Source organism: Rissa tridactyla, chromosome 2 (genome assembly GCF_028500815.1).
Source record: "Rissa tridactyla isolate bRisTri1 chromosome 2, bRisTri1.patW.cur.20221130, whole genome shotgun sequence".
Lineage (NCBI taxonomy): Eukaryota > Metazoa > Chordata > Aves > Charadriiformes > Laridae > Rissa > Rissa tridactyla.
Window position 1 is genome coordinate 68,079,034 of NC_071467.1, and position 20,899 is coordinate 68,099,932.

A 20,899-nucleotide genomic window follows, 5' to 3' on the forward strand; every position below is an offset into this window, starting at 1 on the left:
ACCACGTTACGTGACATTGCAACATACGTGACATCATCTGGCAAATATTGTCAGGCTCCTGCTTCAGGCTGGGTTGCACGCAGTGAGCTAGGAACCAGGCTTGCTGGGTTTGTTACAGTGGGTGGTGGACATGCTGACTCACACCACCACCTTCTTTTCTCTTCCTAATTTCATAGAATGGTTAGAGCTGGAAAGGACCTTTTAAAGATGATCTAGTTCCAACCCCCTGCCCTGGGCAGGGACATCTCCCACTAGACCAGGCTGCTCAAAGCCCCATCCAGCCTGGCCTTGAACACTTCCAGGGATGGGGCATCCACAGCTTCTCTGGCCAGTCCGTTCTAGTGTCTCACCACCCTCACAGTAAATAATTTCTTCCTAACATCTAAATCTCCCCTCTTTCAGTTTAAAACTGTTACCTCTCGTCCCATTGCTACACTCCCTGACAAAGAATCCCTCTCCACCTTTACTGTAAGGCTGCTGTAAGGTCTCCCCGGAGCCTTCTCTTCTCCGGGCTGAACAACCCCAGCTCTCCCAGCCTGTGTTCATAGGAGAGGTGCTCCAACCCTCTGATCATCTTCATGGCCCTCCTCTGGCCTTACCCCAACAGGTCCACGTCCTTCTTATTGGAAGGGCCCCAGAGCTGGAATTTGTACAGGGCTAGGATGCCGAATTAAACAGCATTAGTAAGAGCAAACATGGCCTTTTGTGGGCTGTAGCTGAAAACAGCTGATCTGGACAAATGGGCATCTCAATCCAATTTCACAATTTCACCTCCGCTCCCCACCCCATAAACTGCAGAAGCAGCAATGTGAACTCAGGGGTCTGCCAGGCATCTTCACCCAAAAGAAAACACCTCCTCCTCCCGCCCTCCCAAAGCCACGGCAGAGGACACGGCTGTGCTGGGGTCCTCTTCTCCCCGCTTTTCCACTTCTCCCTTCCCTCCTGCTCCCAGCAGCAGCTGAGGGTTCCACAGGGCCATCCACAAGCATCCCAAGCTCAACAGCATGACACGGGTGACAGCGATGGTTTCTGAGCCACCCTGCAGAGTCACAGAGGTCACATTACCTACTCCAGGCTGAACGCGCGTTTGAACAGCTGCTCCTCACTCCTCCTTGGGGGGGAGCAACCTATTGATAAAATCCAGCGTGTGAGCCAAAAGCAATGCAGCCATATTATACTAAAACCCCGGATGATCTCCAGAGGTCCCTTCCAACCCCTATCATTCTATGTAGAGGTGGGACATTTCCAATGGAATTAAAGGATATGATAAACCAGATTATTCTTATCTCCTCCCAGCACTACCCCATTTTTCATGATAATTTGTGTTCTCACATAAAACTGCCTTGAACCAACTGGGTTTTTTTTAAAAAAAAGAAAAAAAGAAAAAGAAGGGGTCTTATCTGAGCACAGAAAGGCTGCACCTGGTTCTGCACACCTACGTACCGCACGCATGTTCAGATATTACAGAAAAAGGTGCTGACATTTACGGAAGGTGTGTCTTGGTCCAATTAGCGAAGCAGATAGCAGCGAGGTGCTGATAACAGCCAGAATGGGCTAATTACTCAGGGCAAGGCTGGAACACGTAAGCAACACAAGTTAAAACGATGCTGGCCCACATTTCCCCACCACTCGCTCCCAGCCCAGCAGCCCAGGTAAATGCTCCCTAAACTGCATCTGCTGAAACAAACCTTGTTAGAAAAGAGTCCCCCAGGAAATAGTTCAGTCTACAACATCATGATATGATCAAGTCTCTGAAAACAGAGGCTAGCTAGATTGTGAAACTGTTTTCCAGTTTATTTGATGTTTTAAAGAACGATTCTCCCAGTGACAACAAGGTCTCAACAAGACAGACTGCCAAACGCTGCTTCAAGATTTCAGATAATAAAGGGCTGCACCGGCTAGTATAAAAACATTGTGAGAAGTAAGGAAGAAAGCTGGGAAGTCTGAAACAGAAGAAAATATTGTCAAAGAAGGTTGAGGAAAAAAAAGCACATCTGTTTAAGACAAATTAAAAATACATTAAGAAAAGATTGCCTAGAAAACTCACCTATGAGAGTGGACTAAATCTATCTAAAACTAATCTAAAGTCCACAAGTCTAAGAAATCCACAGATCCTCCTAATTCCAAATTGTTAGAAAAAGGCAACAGAAGTTCCTCCCTAGCACAGATTCCAGATGTGCAGACCAGAAGGCATTTCTGCATGTGTCCATGGGGAAAACACAATTATTTTTTTATTTTATTTCAATGATTTGAAATAGTGGTTTCATTTTGCTCAAATGGTTACCCATGTTTGCAATTTTCTTCCAAGGTCATGAGATACACTTAACATTGGCACAGAGCCATAGGATTTCCTACGCCTAAATTCAGAAACTTACTTTGATGCAAGTAATCTGATTCAGGACAAGCGAAATGTTTTGCAAAGTAATACAATAACTGAAAGAAGTTATTGTAACCATCGCTAATAGTAGGGTGTGGATGCACCTGGTCCTTACAGACAATTGTGTATAGTAAAAGCACTGTTTAAAGAAGGGAAAAAAAAATAATCATAGTTTGTGGTTACTATCACTGATCTGGGAACTTTATCAGGTTAAAAAAAGAAATCAACCACTCATCTAGATGTCAGAGGAAGCTGAGGATCTCTACCAAAATCTGTAAAGAAAAACGGCCAAAAAATAATCACGTTAGCTCCTCTGGAAAATGTTTGCAGGTGACTATTAAATGAAAGCATAATGACAAAGAAAACTGACACATTGTTACAGAAGATAGGAAACAATAGTAAGAGATCCTAAAGCACTTGTGGAAGCATTGCTGTATTCTTATTCTGTACTGCTTTAAAAAGCAAGCCTGCCTATTTAAAAAAAAAAAAGAGACAACAAAAACCCAGCCAAACATAAACAATGCTGCAGATTTATTACTCCCTCACTTAACTGTGTGAAGGAGGAAATTAGATGTCCCAGAGACACACTGCTTTGCAGGTCTAAAGCCCGTTTATAAATACAAAGAATCCTGCCAACTAACAATAAAGTAATGACTAAAAGGTATTACATTTAATGTAGTTACCAGTAACCAATTATCTCCTCCAAAAAAGCTCAGAAAACAAACAAAAACAAAAAAAAAAGCGAGCCCCAAACCAGTGACCATAGTGTTACAAAACTACTAAAGCAAATACACCTACAAGTGTTTTATGCAAAGGACTTGCTCCTAAGTAGAAGAGCGCTGGGTCTTCTGGACTCTGACCAAACGTAAAGCATGGGAATACCTGTGCCAACGCAAGCCCTCAGCACAGAGCACGCAATCAGCTGCAGGATTAGAGGGAAGGGATGCGCCGGCAAGGTCGAGCTTCTGCAGATAAGCTCTCCAGAGAGTTCACTTTTCCTAGACGCATTGCAAAAAAAAAAAAAAAAAATCACCACAGTTTTTCACCTTTAGATAACGAATGGAAAAGAAGCTTCTGGGTGAAGTCCGTCAGTCACCACGGTGTGCCAGGGAGGAAACACCCGGCTGCTGCGCCATTTCCTGGAACAGGGTCAGGTGAAAACTCCTGGCAGGAGCAGTGTGCCCGTCAAAATCAGATGCTGTGATTTTGGGAGCAGAAGAGAGACCAAAACCTAATCTCCAAGACTATGCTGGGAATTTGCTAGCGAGATACTGCCGGGTGAGCAGCCTACATAATGTGCTATTTACCACCCAGTAAACAAAACAAAACATGGTAATAAGTGAAACTGTAAGAGAATCACGTTCAAATCTGGCAACAGGCAGAAAACGCAGTTTGGAAAGTCAGAAAAATCTTAGCGCAAGATTGTTACTCTAAACTCAGCCCAAAAAATAAATACTATAGGCATAAATGATGGAGACAGAGGAAATTAGGTATTTGTGTGTATCTACCTACCTATATATATACAGACACTTAATATACATACAGCTGCTTAAATACATCCATTAAACATACACATATATATAAAAAATAGATACAAACAAACCTCTCCAAAACACAGAAAAATATCTAGAATTGAAGAACAAATATCTAAAACTTTGTTTATAGCTGCTAATTATTATGCAGAGCACATTCAAACTTCCACAGGCTTTGTGGCTACTGAAAATCATTTCCCAGGTAGGGAAAGACAGGAAAGACTTACAAATCCATTTGCCTGCAAGGACAAGTGAAGTGAGGATCAAGAGCTCACTCAGTCTTCTGCCATGAAAGAGACAACATACAATGCTGAGTTGGCACAAAAGTGCCAATCCCTACCTTGTTCCTTTTGTAACAAGAGTCAGCTAAAAAAAGGCTGATGTGATTTTACAAAAACCATCCCTGAAATAGATGTGCAATGCACCCCTACTGTGAGAAATATAAAAAGAAAAAAAAAAGGTAGAATGTCTAAAATCAGGAACAATGCTCAAGAACAGTCCTGAATCTAAAAGAACCCAAGCAGAAAAACTAAAAATATTTTCTTACACATTGTAATAAACTGCAAAAGGCTGTCTGAGAGACCCTAACGGTTGCCTGCCGGACCCTGCAGTCCTGTAAAAGGAGCAGGCGTTGAAAAGCCCGGCCAGCCAGGATGCAGCTGTGCCGTTGTGCGGGGCTGGGGGGAAAGACAGAGCAGCAGCGGCCAAAACACTCGGCCCAGAGCCTACCCCGCTGCACTTGCGGGGCATCCAGCCCCAGCAGGGCCCTCAGCAAGTCGATGGCTGACAGAAGATGCTTGCTTGTTTTAAACCTGCTATAATTGTTGCCTCCCATATGCATGTAAACTCAAGAAATGAAGGATAGACCTTGGGAGGATGACCTGGGCCATCTAGACAACATTACGATGGGTGAGGGAAAAAGTTTCATTGTGGCAGTGATGTAGCCTTGCAAGAGGTGCCCAGAGAGGCTGTAGAATCTCCATCCTCGGAGACTTTCAGCAATCTGACAGGATGAGGACGGCCCTTAGCAACACGCTCCAACACCAAAGTCGCCCTGCCCCCAGCAGGAGGTTGGGCTAGAAACCCCAGAGGTTCCTTCCAGCCTCTGTCACTCTCTGACTCTATGGCAAATTTCACTTCCAGCCTTGTACAAACTGTGTCACCATTTAGTAGTTTCCTTACATTCCTATGCATAACATTTTACCAAAAGAACAATATTAATAGCTTGTTTTTATATATATATATATATCTATTACAGGTTTATTTAATTTGGCTTTATGTATGTTTAAATATATATTTATGTATACATATATGTGTACATACATATACACGTATAGGTACATATATACGCACACACAATTCTAGCCACCAATAAAACTGAAGAGCTCCTGCGTGATGAAGCACAGTATTATCAGTCGCTGACCTCAAGTGCAGACATTTAAAGGAAGCAGGAAGTGTCTAAAGGAAACAATAGAAGTTGTCGAGTTCTCCCAAGTCTGTGTTTCGATAGAAACAGGATCAGTTCTCAAAAAAACATGTTACAGTGGTTTGTAATAACAAGAAGGAATAAAGGGCTTATCAGTACTTACATTGGCAGGAATATATTAGTGGGAGAAACACCTGAAGTTGAAGAAACTTACATAATAAAGTAAATTAACACCTGTATAGGATTCATAGTCAAATTTTGTCAAACAATTCATTATTTGGCAGAGTAATCTCAACCAAACTATTCTTCTTCTCTTCCCACACAGTATTATCAGACATAGGTATTAGGTGGTGGGGATGTTGCCTATCTTTATTTCCCTTTCTTCCACCCTCCCATTTTCCTGGGATCTAAAATTTCCAGACTTACCTCCACACACATAAGAATATGCTGAAGCAGACCAAAAGCCCATAGCCCAGAATACAGTCTCCAAGCATAGTATCTTTTAATGTCTCATGAATACTTGACTTGAATTTTCTAGTAGATGGGCTTCCTTATGCTTTACAGTAAAGGATTTTTGGAAAAAAGAGGTGGCAGAATTTATCTACTTCATGCATCGACATGGTATTGCAGCAGCTCAGCAAGAGGCACCCTCTCAGTAGCCTATCTTTTAGCTGTAAATTAATTATTCACTTCTTTATGGAAGCCATGCCATAAATTGAACTGCATTGGGTCCAACATGCATTTTTGTGGAACTTTACCAGTGACGTGACCCTCCACTATTAAAAAAAAAAAACAACCAACCAAACAACAACAAAACAAAAGAAAAAAATCACAACTGCTTCATAGATTTTATCTTGTTATTTATAAATGCAAGGAATTTCTACCTTATTTCACAGTTGTTTAAGGACCTCATCAAAAGCCTCTGGGAAATAACAACACATTTCCTTACTTAGATAATTAAGACCTTCAAAGAACTGCAATAGGTTTGTGAGACACGTCATCCTTGACAAAAGCCAAGTTGACTCTTTCTCAATAGAGCACGCCTACCTACCTGCTACCAATTATTTTCCTTACCACAGTTTCTAAATAATATGCCTGGAAGAGACCCAAGGCTTACCAGCACACAGTTTCTGGTTCTCCTCTGTGACTCCACTAAAAAAAAAAAAAAAAAACCAAACAGTGTAGACCTTCTGGTCTTCAGGTACCAAGAATTTTTCATTGATCACATCTAAAATTTAGCCTTTGCATCATTTTTGTGGACTGCTTGAAATCTATCATTACTATTTATTTCCTACTATTGTAGCCTCACCAACCACCCAAATGTTCATTAAAGATCATGAATGGTCAAGCATTACCAACCTTAAAATAAAGAAACAAAATCATGTTTTTCCTAGACTTGACATTTCAACCTGTATAGCCTCTAATCTTACACTGAAGTGGAATAAATTTTCTACTGCTACAGGCTTGGTAATACCTTTTTCAATACTTTTTTTTTTTTTAAAACTTCCATCTCTTACACGGTCTTCCTTCTTAAGAGAGGTAGTTAATGATTTCGTTGCAAAATTGTCTTTGGGGAAGTTTTTGTTGTGTTTTTTTTTGGTTTTTTTTTTTTTTTTTTTACATTTGCTGCGTGAGTTGGTTAGATGTTCTGTGATGCTTCTGCCATAATGTAGATTTCACTGTGTGAAAAAGCATAAAGCACCTGCCAGCAGATACTGCAAGAGCACAATACAGCTCCAGCCTCAGAAGGCAACCGTCTCCAAGATTATGTCACTGAGGCTTTGTGACGCTTTTGTTTTGGATAAGCTTTTTCATTTTAACGTCCAACTATTCAAGTCAAAAAGGGTGTGTCGTTGTAGCCAAAAACCCATCCACCCATTTACGTTATTTTCATTTCAAGAATCTCCCCCGCTCCCCCCCCGCCAATTAATCTATAATAATCTATAATACAGCTCAACAACTGTAATCTTCCATTTCCTCCGACACCCTGCCTGAGAGAAGTGGCAGGAGTCCAAAATGATTTAAATTCTTCCTGTAGAAAAAATGCAACTAATATGGTCCTTTTTAGCCTATGGTCTATAGGCTGCTTCTAAGGGGAGAATGAAAGAAAAACAAGCCTACGGTCATGCTTAAATTCACAATAAAAAGGCCTTGCACTTGCACTGCAGTTGTTTAAGAGCTATCATAGGATTCATGTTTTAGATTCAGCACTTATAACTAGAGTTGGGTGAACTACCGGACAGGACACATTGACATGAAGTCAACTCATGGTAGAGGCAGAGCCCTGCTTTTTCCCCGTAGCTCTTTACTACCGCACCACACAAACCTGCTGCAATGAAATAAACTGGCTGAAGCCAAGCTCGGGTGAAACACAGGAGTGGGCTCTGCAGCCATGCCTCTGTCCTGACTCCTTGGGCCGACCCATTCCTCTCACCCCCTGGCTTCTTGCTCCCGGGACAGCCCACGCTGGGACAAACCACTCAGCTAAACTGAGAGTTTGCCTTAGGCCAGAACTGATCCTGGAGCCAGACCCGCTGGGCAGCACTGACTTCACAACCGTGCCGAACTGCTGCCTGTAAACAAGAATCACCTCAGCAAACAGCATCTAATCCTCCGTTTACAATTGCTCATGCCACCATCTGGCATTAGTGTCGTAACTGTAAACGTAAATTGTCCCAGCGACTAAGTATCTGGGTACAAGCACAGCCCCAGTTCAGAAGATCATGCATCTCTGAGAGCATTTACACATCACTCCTGGGAAACCTAATGATAAAACAATCTGCTTTTATACTGTGTGGCATAGGACATTTGAACACAATGCAAAGCTGAGGTCTGGGAAGCATAACATTTGTAAAGCTGGGAGTGGCTGTTAAAGTATGCTGCTGCCTACGGTGACTTACCCAGGGGAGGCAGCAGGAGAAACAAGGCATCGTGCCACTGCTTAAGGGCTGAAACCCCACTGCTGGGGGCTACCAGAGGGAAACACCCTCTCCCGAGCTGCACACCCACCACCACCACGCTACTGTTTCTGCCCTATGGAGGAGTGAGAACCAGGCAAAAACCGGCAACAGGTTTAACTTTGTGAGCAAACGCTGTAATTTTTAAAGCGTAAAAAGAGGGGGAAAAGAAAGTTTTAGAAGCCTCCACGTTCCTGAGTGAGCTACAGCCGATTACCCCGCGCCGACCGCTGCCACCAAACACTCCTCTGCGCGGGAGAGCTGCTCCGGGGAACCACACCAGTGGCGGGCACGGCTCCCCTGCCCCCGTCCCCACCTGCCCCCGCGGTCCCCGCGACTCCGGAGCCCGGCGGGGGCGGCAGGTGGCGCGGCGGGTACTCACAGCGGGTGCCAGCGCTCGGGCAGGCGGCGGTGCAGGGAGATGCGGTCGCTCAGGTAGATGTTGATCTGGTGCCGGCGGATGCTCTCCTCCTGCCGCCGCTTCTCGGCCGGGCTCAGCTCCAGCCGCACCGCCCGGCCCAGCTCGCCCAGCGACCCCGGCTCCGGGGCCGGTTTGGCGTACACCGGCTTCCGCAGCAACTCGCTGTCGGCGGGAAGCAGCGGCGGCGGCGGGGCGCGGCGGGCGGCGTGGCGGGGCGGCGGGCCGTGCCGCCAGGCGAGGAAGCCGAGGGCGGCCAGCAGCCCCAGGGCCAGCAGCGCGCCCCCGCCCCGGCAGCCCCGGCCCCGCTTGCCCCAGCACATCCCGCGGCCGAAGCGGCCGGCCATACCGAGCCGGGAGGCGGGGGCCGCGGCCGGCCTCTTCCCGGACACGGGAGCGCCTCCGCCCCGGGCGGACTGCGGCGAAGTTCTCACCGACCTGCCCAAGCCGCGCTGGCCCCCGCCAGGAAACACCGCCCGGGCTCCTCCCGCCGCCCCGCCCCGCCCCGCCGCCGGCCCGGCCCGGCCCGCGGGGGCGCGGAAGAGCTGCCGCGGGGCGGGGAGCGGCTGCCGCCGGCAGACCCGGGGCAGGGAAATCGCCCCCCTCTATGTCGGCGAGACCGGGGGGATGTGACTCTCCCGCTCCCCAGCCGGCTCCCCCGGTGAGCGGTGCTCCTCGGTTTCGAGGTGGTCGGCCCCGAGGGCCCCGGCACCCCGCGGGACGCGCAGGCTGTTGCTGGGAACACGACCGGTGGAGCCAGAAATGGTCCTGTCCCAGCCCCGGGCGCTTGTCCCAAAGCTGCTGGGGCTGGGAGGGAGGGAGGGGAGCGGAGACAGCCCGGTGCTACTGGGTCATGCACTACTGGGATGCGTGGAGGAGGGAGGAAGGCATGTCCCCTTCGCAGGCTCACTGATACCCTTGGAGGAGGAGGTGATCTGGTCACCCTGAAGCTTGAGGGACCTTCATGAGCACTGGTGGCTGTATGGCAGATACGCAGGGGTACGCCCGGCAAGGGAAAGTTTGGCTGTCATGGCCACAGCAAGCTGCTTCGGCTACTGGAGATCATGGGGATGGGTCCCAAGGCTTGCTGTCTCCTGACAGAGGTAGCCAGGGCTGCAGGAGGACAGCAAGGGCCATTATTTGTCACCATGGGACTTGGAAGAGCTTTGGGGAGGAAGGAAACAAGTTGGTAGGAAACCAGGCTCTATCCATTTGCTGCTGCTAGAAAAGCACGTGCTTTAGAAGTAAACAGAACATGGGCCAAGAAGTCGTGGGATTTAATGACAAACTCTTTCACTGAAGAAAGCAGTGTTCTTGGTTAAAAAAAAAAAAAAAAAAGTCAACCAATGTGGCCTCCTAGAGAGAAATCCATAAGTGAAAATCCCAAATTTATTATCCGGATACTGGGCAGTCCTTTCATGGCTTGACAGAACTATGGGAATAAAGCAACTGTAGCATGTAGTTGAAATTTTCTAATTTGCTTCATAGTCAAGAACACATCCATGCTGCTTTTTCACTTCTCACTCTAACAGGATGCAGCCCTCTTGGTCTGAAATTGCGATCCTGAGGCCAGGAGATTACATGAGAATTCCCAATTTTGCATTCGAAAAACCTTAACATCAGTGTAACATAACTGATACAGTTTCTCTCTCACGTTCAGCAGGGAGCTGAAACTCTGGTTTTGAGGTGCCATTGCTCTGTGCGTTCTACAAAGAGACTGTTTACTGCACTATCCTCTGCTCTTGGAGGCCTGTCAAGATCAACCCAGCAGAGATCACTGGCCATCCCCAGAGAGGGACTTCAGCCTGGTAAGCGGTATTGGGTGGTGCTCACCAGCATTGCTAAGGAAGGGATGAAAACACCTCTGGTGCTAAGGAAGGGGAAAATCCTCGTCACTACCAGACAGGGTCACAGCATACAGCTATGAGCTGTTTCTGATTTTACATGATAATAAATATTGTATGTGACAACAAACACAGAGGGTGGCATCTACTGCGGAGGCCTTGCTCTGGACAGAAGGGTGCTGAATAATAATGAGTCATCCTGATGCTGGCAAACGAGCACAAATCAAGTAGTTTAGGTGGATTTGCAGATGGCTCTGTGTGTGTCTGTGTAGATATAATTTCATTATTTCTTATTGCACTATACAGTTATTACAGATAATTACATATGCATAAAATCTAGTTTCAAAGCGTAGCTACGAGCTGGAATAACAAGCATAATAGTGGTTAAGTATGTGTGTGTAAATATGGTTTGTAGACAACTATTAAATACCAATATGCTGGACCTAAGAATATACACTGTGTATAAAGGACGCCGTGTCTAGCAAGCTTGGGGTCTGAAAAGTTAGGTGCCGTGAGTAATTGCGCACCCGGTGATTGCGCTGTCTCCTTGCTCGCCATCCTTCCTGAATGAAGGAAGTCCAACTGGTGTCATTGGTATGGAGTTTGTAGCAGGGGGTACTGAGTTTATATATAGGGAATATACATGGGGAACCCCTATAGCAACTAGGGGTTCCCTAGTTGCTGGCTGGGGGAGGAGTAAACCCTGAAGACACAGTCAGCATTTCTGGCACATGCTGCTGGTTTAGATCTGGTTGTCTGGAACAAATAGTCTTGGGTTTGTTCCTTTTGTGTAAGGTTGCAAATTACTTAGAATAGGGTAACAGAAATGTTAAGCATGAGGAGCCCAACAAGGACTACCTGGAATGAATCAAAGGAGAAGGAAATCCTCCTGGAGTCCCAAAAGAAATCATTGGGGGAGATTGGGAAGATGTAAAGAGCAAAATGTAGGATTGAGTGTTAATTAAGAGCAGCGAGAAAGAAAACAGGAGAGTTCTGCTGCAGGGGTTCTTAAGTATTAGAAGAATAAGTATTTTATTTAAGTATTAGAGCAACGTGGAAGAAACACAAGAATATGATCACATGACTCAAACAAGTTTTGAGATAAAAAAGTGTGAAACGGAGAACAGAATGTGACGGGAATGCAGGAGGCATGCTGCAATCAGCAGCAGACAGGGTAAGATCAGGCAAGGCTGTTGAAGCGATAAGCAGCATAGCTACCTCTCAAGTCAGATTTTAAAAAGGGAAAAAGGGCTTGAAGGAAAGGTAGGAGAGCATCAGCTTGCTTCCACAGAAGCAAGAAAGGTTACGGCTGGTGGGAAAGCAAGGGATGCGGCTCTCAGTAGTAAATAATGCCCTTAGAGTAAAGTAGCTGGGAAGGCTTCCTGCGATCATCATCGCAGTGAGGACTGAAAGCGATACTAGTAAATGGCAGTTCCCCGGGGATGATGTCCAAGCACATAAATCTGAGTAAATTCGGCAAGGCAAAGTACTATAATGGTGTTAGTGCAGAAATCATTAAGAATAAATCAGTTGTGTTCACAAATAAGTTTGGAGAGATGTAAAGAATGTGAAGGCAAAGACACTTTTTCTTAAAGCTTTTCAAAAGTTCGTGGGGTTTAATTAAAATGGGAAGACTGAAATTTCTGAGCTGAAATATTTAAAGTATAAAGATTTCTGCTCTGAATGTGAAAATAAGCCCCTGAGAAAAAAAATCTAGAATTAATAAGGTAAATTAGTTTCCTGCTCTCCGTAAAGCTTGCAACGACATTTTGATGGAAAAGTTCCTTTTAAGCAATTCTTTTTTTTCCCCAGTTTTAATAACAGTGTAAATTAAAACAATTGGTTTTGAGTTTTTTTTTTTTTTTATTTTAAAGATTAGTAAGAATGTTTGCTTAAGGAGTTTCAGTCAGAAACAGGTAGAATAAGTCACATAAAATCAATAATTACTTATGTAGGAAGATCGAATATGCCTTTAGTTGTCAAAATTAAACCAGAAGATCAGTGGAATAATTAATACATTGGAAGAGTTTATTTTTAAAAAGTGAAATAATATTTTTTCCACACAAAAAAGAAGAAAAAAATATGAACTAAACCTTTCAAAAAGCAGTAAGAGAAGGCTAAACATAACAATATGTAACTGTCGGTAAAAACTTACGTTATAGTGAATGTAATAGTTGAACTTAAGAGTGTCTGTTGCTCATTGAAATATCCATTTGAATTTCAGGCAATATTTAGTTTACCTAAAAATGCATGAACTTATTGAAAGTATTGGTCTACAAACAAGAGAAACTTAAAGCGGTAAGTTAAGATGAACTATTTTACACATCAGTTTTTATTAAAAGTTATTCGTATTTTATACTGATGACATATACATTACAGAAAAAAAAATACAGGTATTAAATTTTGCAAAGGCTTTACAATTTTCCCCATCCAAAGTTTTCTTTTTAATTTTTTTTTCGTTCAGTCAAAAGGAAGCAAAATTATAAAATGGAAATGGGGTGTGGAGAAGTATCAGCTGATAGAGATTGCATTTTGAATAAACCCAAAGTTCAAATAGCTTCCTAAATTCATACTTTCAGGGGAAAAGAAAGTACCAAATAATGTGTTCCAGAATAACATTCCTAGTTTTAGTAACAGCCAACGCTTAGGTATTCTAAAAAAGAAAAGGAAAAAAAAGTATCAGAGGAACATGGTGTACAAATACATTGCAGAGAGACAGGAAATTTGTTCAGGGAGAAGAAGATTCAGCCAAGTTATAAAACATACCCACTAGAGACTGCTTCGGATCTAGGTGTCATTGTTCACCATCGCTTTAACTGGGTGTAAAATAGCATTGCCCTGCAAAGAAACGTTCCCCCCCACCAGCTCCCACCCTGGCTGCTCTTTGTCTCCTTTGTCAGCACAAGAGTCCCTGTATTTTTAAAATATCATTCCCATTGTTCGACCAGTAGCAAGCATTTTTTAAAATAAGATGTTTGTGTTGAAAGTGTCTTTATTTGAGGCAGCAGAACGTGGAAGGGGCTGAGCCCCTGCTTGCTCAGCTCAGCCGGAGGGTGGGCGCCAAACTCCTGGGTGCCTCAGCGGGGACCCTGTTTTACAGGGTGGGCTCCAGGTCAAGGGTGCGTAGTGCAGAGGCAGAGCCTGTTGGGAACTGAGCTGGGAGGAAGAACAGTGGGTACAGAGGCCTAAAAATAAAGTCGATTTAAAAACGCAGACTTGATGAGTGAGATAGAAACTGCCAGCTATTTCAGGGATCTTCTAAGGGGCTGATGAACGCTGTGTAATTCTCATTGTGACACGCCAATAAAAGCAGGTGGCAGACTGTGGATTACTTGGGCAAAACCCGTACCAGTTTGCAGATCTCTGTAGGATATGTATGTGCATATGTACATATATATGTCTATGTATATATATCTGCATATATTATGTCTACATATATACATATACACATACACACACATACAAAATATCTTGTTCAAAAGGTCGTATGCAAGTCAGGATAGCTTAAAGCTAGTAACGACATGAATGCCAAAGGCATCGGTCGGTGTATTTGCTTGCTATAAGTATGTATTGTTGATATATTAATGTTCTCTTTAGTTAAATAGCAAACATGAACTGCAGGCAGCAGAAGAGGTATCGTACATAAAGAAAGCCATGGCCAGCAAGCTTCGCTGTCAAAAATTATCAGAACACGGTTCTGTGTGCGGGATATGGTATGACGTGACGTGTTACTGAAGGGACTGTTTGAGGTCTGTTATATTGGAAACCCGACTGACTTTTCATACGTTCTGGTGCAAACACAGTGAATCAAAATACTGAGCTGCAAATTATTTTTGAAAGTTTGATCAAAATTGTGGCATATACAGAAACATATAAATGAAGTAATTTCATCACAAAGTTATAGCAGCTGGCCATAGTAGACAAAGTGGAGACCTGCTATATAGGCCATGATTAAAACTCTGAACCAAAAACTCAAGGGGATATTACATGGTGGAATTAATCTTAGTCATCCTATACCGTCGGCACTTACCACCACTTTTTTTTTTTTTTTTGTAATTTTTCAAGATTATTTCTTTTTCTATGCCTGAAAGGACCAAAGTTAACATATGTGTCTGATGATACTGGAGAAACATCTCCTTTTCTCTGATGGTATGTCTAATATATGTGTCTATGCTTTTCCTTTAAGATGGAGATGAGAGTCTTCAGACAAAACACATGCTAAAACTTTTTGGTTTTCTTTTTCTGAGAAGTATGTCTTCCTTGTGATTCGCATCAGTAAGGTTCTACAGTAGAAAATAAGCCTTTCATTCCTTGAATTGCCATGAAAATAGTGTCGTGGTATTTGGGGATTTGAGATGCCACCATCCCCAGACTTTCATAATGAAGATTATGACTGATTCAGCTACCTCTAATTTTCTGGATTTCTTTGGAATGGATCGCTTGACTACTTGCATTTTTCCCTTTCTGAGATGTTTTTGATTACGATGATAACTTTATAGTCTTCCATATTATATGATCCTGAATTATACATGAGGTAGAAATTTTTCTCGTGTGTCATGGTATGAGGATATGTCCAAATGTATTACATCCTATTACTACTCTAAGAGCAACAGAATTTTTTGTCACGTTACCTGGCCAATTTGTAGTTCTATATCACTGCACATTTGCCATATTATACTTACTTTACTAGCTCTACAGGTACCTTACATGCCCTAATGGTTTCCTCTGCTTTGTTTTGCAAATGATGATGGGTTCTGTCTCTTGCGTAACGATGTCTCTAAGTTTCTCTTTTATGTCGCCTTGTGTTATGAGTAGCTTTAATAAAGCTTGCGTTGGCCCATTTATCTCCCTGATGGTGTTTTGATACCATTTGCAGTGGAGACTTCTCTTTGAAAAGTTTCACAAATGGTGGCCACATGCTTGCTGTTGCTTTACCTGTTCTGCTTTTTTTTGGTGGGCCTGCTCTGTTCCTTGCACTTTTCTTGTCTCCTTTAGTCTAAAGTAATTTTTTCATTCATCAGGTTTTTCTCTGTCGTTTTAAGTTATTTCAACCTCAAGCACTCCAACACTGACCTATATAAATTAGCACATTGGTGACGTGAAGGAATTTCTTGTCAAAAGCAATGCATTTTTCACTGACTGGACAAACCAGATGCAGTTTGGACAAATCTTACAAATGACTAATGCACAATCTGCACTTGAGAATCTTGGTTTTGTTTTTTCCTGTACTATCTTCCAACCTAAGCTTTCTCCATCCTCTTACCCTAGTGAACCGTTCGAAAGGCTTAGGTTGTTCTTTCATTGGTGAAGAAATCAAGTCCTGTATTTTCCAGAGAGCTTGGCACTGCATCACCATAAGAATATTCTATAGCACTTCATTCATTTCAGAAGAGATCTGATTATTTTTTCCTTGCCCTTGTGATATTTTGATTCTCTAGCAGTGACAGAAATCACTGAGTGATCATATCTGTACAAATGCCGCGGATGCTGACTGAAGATAGTAACGACCATCAGATGACAGCAGCAGAATTTAGCAGGAGAATTTAGCACAAATAATTTCCTCTCATTTAGTAAACCCCAACAAATATCTCCTATTGCTTGCTTATCGGTTTCTAAAAATAAGAGTTGCATCTTTTGCTGTTACGTTCCTAATTACATTCATGATATCTTTGTCTGGAGTTTCAAACCATAGTAGAATTTGATAGCGTAATCGTAAGCTACATAACATAGATTTGTACGATCAACATGTTCAGTAGCTTATCTCAAAGATAAACTGGAGTGATTCTGTCACTAATTTGACCATATCCAAGCATGCACTTTGATATGGTAAGTATGACCCAGTTTTCTTGAATCATGAATAATGTATTGCATTAATCACTCTTGCCATTCCCTTCTTCCAGACTCTGAAATCTTGCAGAATGGATTGCACTATCTGGCTTTATTGATAACGGCAAGCTCCTCATACTATTGTAAACTAAGAATGGTTGTACTGGCTAGACCAAAAGTCTACCTAGCCACGTATCTTGCCTCTGAAGATGACCAGTGGAAGCATCTTTATGCTTAAGGAAATTATTTAACATAAGTACGTATGTTAAATATTTACATATGTTACAAGAGTTAACATATGGTATCTAGAATGGAGGGAACATTGCTGAATATTTAGTTTGTCTATGAATTTGTCCTATTTTTTCTGTAATGAGAAATTTGCAAAAAGTGTATTTTTTTTCTTTGCTGTGAACGATACTTTCCCAGAGGACTGGTTTAAGCGGCCATGAACACAGCCAGGACTCTTGTTTGCTGGAGTCTTTCTCAAAGTGTAACATGTTTGGCCCTTGGCCATGATGGTCTGGCAGCCTGGATTTGCAAGTGGACCAGAGGCAGAAAGCCATATAACTTGGAGCACATGGATGCCACTGCCTAAAACTAGGGGATGCCCTCATTTTAGCGGCATTTGGTGGTTTCACTACACTCCCCATAACCTCCCCTAGTCTTCTCGTCCCCAAACCCTCCACCACTGCAGTAAGTCCGTGTTCTGACATCGGAGGCAATGATTTTAATACAGAACAACCTGCCCAAACTTACAGGGACACAACACAATATCCTTAAGTGACTGGTCAACTGCAGTTCAAGAGTTATTTCATGGGTGCTTTATTTTTTTTTTTCTCACTTTGTAAATCAGTATAAACTGGAAAAGATTTCAGGTTACCTGGGAGGCCAAAGCTAAAGAGAAGATACTTATAAATGCCACAAGAAATTGGAATTTTATGCTCAAACTCTTTAAGCAGAAAGACTAACTGATAGGCGAGAAACGTGGTTTTTTTGGGAATGATTCAACTGTGGGTCTTGTATCTCTGCGAAGGAAGAGACCAGTTTGGAGCTGAGGGAACAACAAGGTGCAAGCAAAGGCTGAAGTATCGTGTAAGCGGAGCTGGGCTGACAGGGAGGCACCGTGCCAGGCTGTCGAAATCATGTTACGAAGCAGAAAAAAAGGGATTGTTGTGTTGGATGCGAGTGAGGGCTTGCTGTGGTGACCCCCAGCAGAAAACCACGTACATCGGAGACACTTCGCTGGGTGGGGGTCAGCAATGGCAGCAAGAACGCGCCGTGGAAAGCGGCTGCAGCCCAGATGCCAGTGTATGACAGAAAACACCCGGGGAAGGGGGCAGGAGCCGCGGTGACCCAGGGCGAGGAGGGCTGACACCGCCGGGTCAGGGGAGGCCGTCCCGGCCGGGAGACGCGCCTAGGCCCTCGGGCCAGGCGGGGAAGCCCTTCGCCGGCTCCGAAGATCGCGGCCCGGCCCGCCTTCCCCTCGCTGTCGTGCCAGAGAGGCCGGGGCGCTGCGGCCGCCCTCGGCCGGCCTCCTCCCGCCGGCGGAGTCCCCTCCTCCCCGCTGCCTTCCCGGCGGCCGCCGAGCCGCCGGCGGCGGGGGCGGCGGTGGTGGCGGGCGGTCGAGCTCCTCGGGGCCGTCCGGCGCTGCCCATGGGGGAGTGCGGGGTTCCCCCCCAGGTCCAGCTCTTCCTCCGCGCCTGCGAGCAGGGCGACTGCGAGACCGCCCGGCGCCTCTTGGGGCTGCCCGGTGGCGGCGGCGATCCGGCCGCCCCTTCCTCCTGCGGTACCGAGGAGGCGGCGGTGGAGCCCCGCGGCGAAACCTCCGTCCCGCCGGCCCCCGCCGTGCCCGTGGACTGCACCGACGAGGCCGGCAACACCGGGCTGCAGTTCGCGGCGGCCGGGGGACACGAGCAGCTGGTGCGGTTCCTGCTGCGGAAGGGGGCCTCGGTACAGAGCAGGAACCACTACGGATGGAGCCCCCTCATGCAGGCGGCCAGGTAAGGGCCGGGATCGGGGTCTCCGGCCGCCATCTCTCCTTGCCGCGGGGCACCGGCCTACTCAGCGGCAAGGCGGCTACCGCGCCGGCGGCAGCCCCGGGGCGGGGAAGGGAGGGCCGCCGAGGCTCAGCCTCGGCGGCCCTCCCTTCCCCGCCCCGGGGCTGCCGCCGGCGCTCGGTCCCTTTCGCCCTCCAAATCCTGCTCCCCAGGCCGGGGGAGGGCGCCCGGGAGCGCTATGGGGGGGATCCAGGGGAGTCAGCGTAGGGGGGGCGGGGGGGGGGGGGAAGGCGCCATGTTGTAGGCCGCGGTGGGTCGTGGCTTGGTGTGGTTATCCCGGGGGGAATATTCACCTGTTGCCTTTCCCGGGGATGGGTGAGGAGGGGTTGTCGGGTTTAAATTTGGGTAAGTATGGTACTGGGGAGTTAAGTTTTTTTCCCCTTCCATCTTAAAGATGTGGTGATCGGAGCTATTTGTTGGGTAAAAACCAGGGCAGAATCGCAGTCAAAGGTAACCTGAACATGAAAACACTGCTCCTCTCTTCTCTTCTGTGGAAATAAGATGCGCTTACTTCATTTTCTGTCTTTTTTAAAATTTTTTTTTGGTACGTATCTGTCTTACCTACCTGTTGAAAACTTGCCTCTGACATAAAACATGCTGAAGGAAACAGAAGTAATTCCTTTTCCCTTGGCTTTTCCATATTTTCCTAAATGGCTCGCTGGAGGATATGGAAGATTATTGCTGAGGTTTTTTTTAATGACAAAACTGGATTGCTTTCTGCATCGGTGACGCTGTGCTTCGTGTAACCCGCTGCTGGGTTGTGGGAGGTTCCCGTATTGCTAATGCTTGTGTTTGCGCTTGTCTTTACATATACAAGTACCTTCTGGGTTTACAGACATGTTTTGCAGTGTTGGAGGGCAGTCTTTTCCTGTAGCAATCGAATGTTTAATTGAGAGGATAAGTGTTTTTTGGGTTTGTTTTTTTTTTTCTTGTTTCAAAACAGATTAAAATACTTGGAAGAAAAGAGTCTTTTTCAAAGTCAACATTTCTCTTTTCAATTAAAGCCCATAGAAAGTTCCCAAAGAATGAGTCACACAGCTGGTTTCCCAGTAAGAACAAGGAAGACAAGGTTCAACAATTTTGTTATTTTATGAAGGTTAAAAAAAAGGAAAAAAGCTGCAGAAATGTTCTTAGATTTTTTCCCCTTAATGAAAACCATACGCTCGTTCTCTAAAAACAATAAACTCAAATCACTATAACCCTCTCCCTGTTTTAAAGAAATTACTTTCTGCCATTTGAAAAGTGATGTAGATATCATTGAATCCTGCGGAGAAAGCTTAAAGTGGAAGAGCATGTTTCTTTTTTCTTTTTAATGGATAACCAAAAAGGAAACATAGTGTTTGTACAAATGCAGGTTTAGAACTATGTACATGTTTAATTTTCTGGCTGTGGTTAGTCCTGTTGAAGTTGGACAGGAGATAGCATATATGCATAAAATTAATCATGTGTACAGTGGTTGCAGGCTCTACTGAAGTGACACAGTGAAGGCTATCAGGATAGACCTAGGGACTAGGTAGGTCCTGGAGGCTTCCCCCTGCAACTATGTGCTTTCTGAAAGGAAACTAGGGAGTTTTGGTCTCCTGTCTGCAGTTAGTGGTTAGTAGCATTCTTCGGGATTTCCTCAACTAATATTTGTTTTGCTGCAGTGTACAAAGGGAGGATCAAAGCTTGATTTTGTTAAACACTGCTCAAGCGTATAGAAATGCACGATATCTGCAAGAAGAGCACAAAGTACACACCTTGTCAATGTATTATGTATATTAAAATGTGGGATTAGTGAGCTGAAGAACGGCAAAAGGTTTCCATTTTCTCATGGTCAGTTAGCTGGTTGGGTGTATGGCATGCGTGATTGTCTTTTGCTTACTGACAAACTACCAAAGCCTCTGATAGTCAAGTTGTATTAAAGCTGGGTTACTGGTGAAAACTCGCGTCAGAGTTCAATACTCTGACCAAGTTCTTTTAGATATTCCATACAAGATGAGTTTAATGCTTTAACACCACATTTTCTTATTGGAAGATACTGGATGTTACACAGGAATTTGATTTTGCCTAGCGATGCAGCAATCTCCTGAAATCGTAACACAAGTGTTGTGGATTGGGACGGACTGGCCACTGAAACGAATGACAGGACAAGCCTAATGTGGGAACTGCAACACACAGTTGAACTGCAGGACTAACAAAATGCCCGTTAGCAGTCCCTGTATGCTCAACATCATGATGCTGGGCGCCCCCAGTTGCCAGGAAGCAATGTGTCACTGGAAGGCAGCTTAAGCCCCTTGCTCTCCTCAAAATTTGTTTTGTTGACTGCTCAGTTTTGGTGCTCTGCGTTGGGCTCATCTGCGAAGACATTTCCCCCGTGCTGGTCTGGCCGACTCAGGAAGATAATACTTTCTATCGATTGTTTTGGGGAAGGCCGTTCACAGCCAGTTGTCCCACTCTGCTGATAGAGCTGTTCCTCTGAA

General features: G+C 44.8%; 2 protein-coding genes across 5 annotated transcripts in view; one reads left to right on the forward strand and one right to left on the reverse strand.

Annotated features, from left to right (window-relative positions):
• The window catches only part of GALNT12 (polypeptide N-acetylgalactosaminyltransferase 12), a 49,786-nt gene extending 40,655 nt beyond the window's left edge, over positions 1–9,131 (reverse strand). For both annotated transcript variants that reach the window (XM_054193146.1, XM_054193145.1), the window contains exon 1: positions 8,675–9,131. In XM_054193146.1, coding sequence (XP_054049121.1) covers positions 8,675–9,057 — 383 coding nt within the window. In that variant the 5' untranslated portion in view covers positions 9,058–9,131. The remainder of the gene's footprint in view (positions 1–8,674) is intronic.
• An 8,724-nt stretch (positions 9,132–17,855) lies between these two features.
• ANKS6 (ankyrin repeat and sterile alpha motif domain containing 6) overlaps positions 17,856–20,899 on the forward strand; it is a 44,557-nt gene continuing 41,513 nt past the window's right edge. For 2 of the 3 annotated variants that reach the window (XR_008465032.1, XR_008465031.1), the window contains exon 1: positions 17,856–18,380. Coding sequence is in view for 1 of the 3 variants with exons in the window: in XM_054192643.1 (XP_054048618.1) it covers positions 18,034–18,380 (347 nt within the window). In the remaining 2 variants the exon portion in view is untranslated. The remainder of the gene's footprint in view (positions 18,381–20,899) is intronic. The other variant, XM_054192643.1, reaches the window with a different exon arrangement.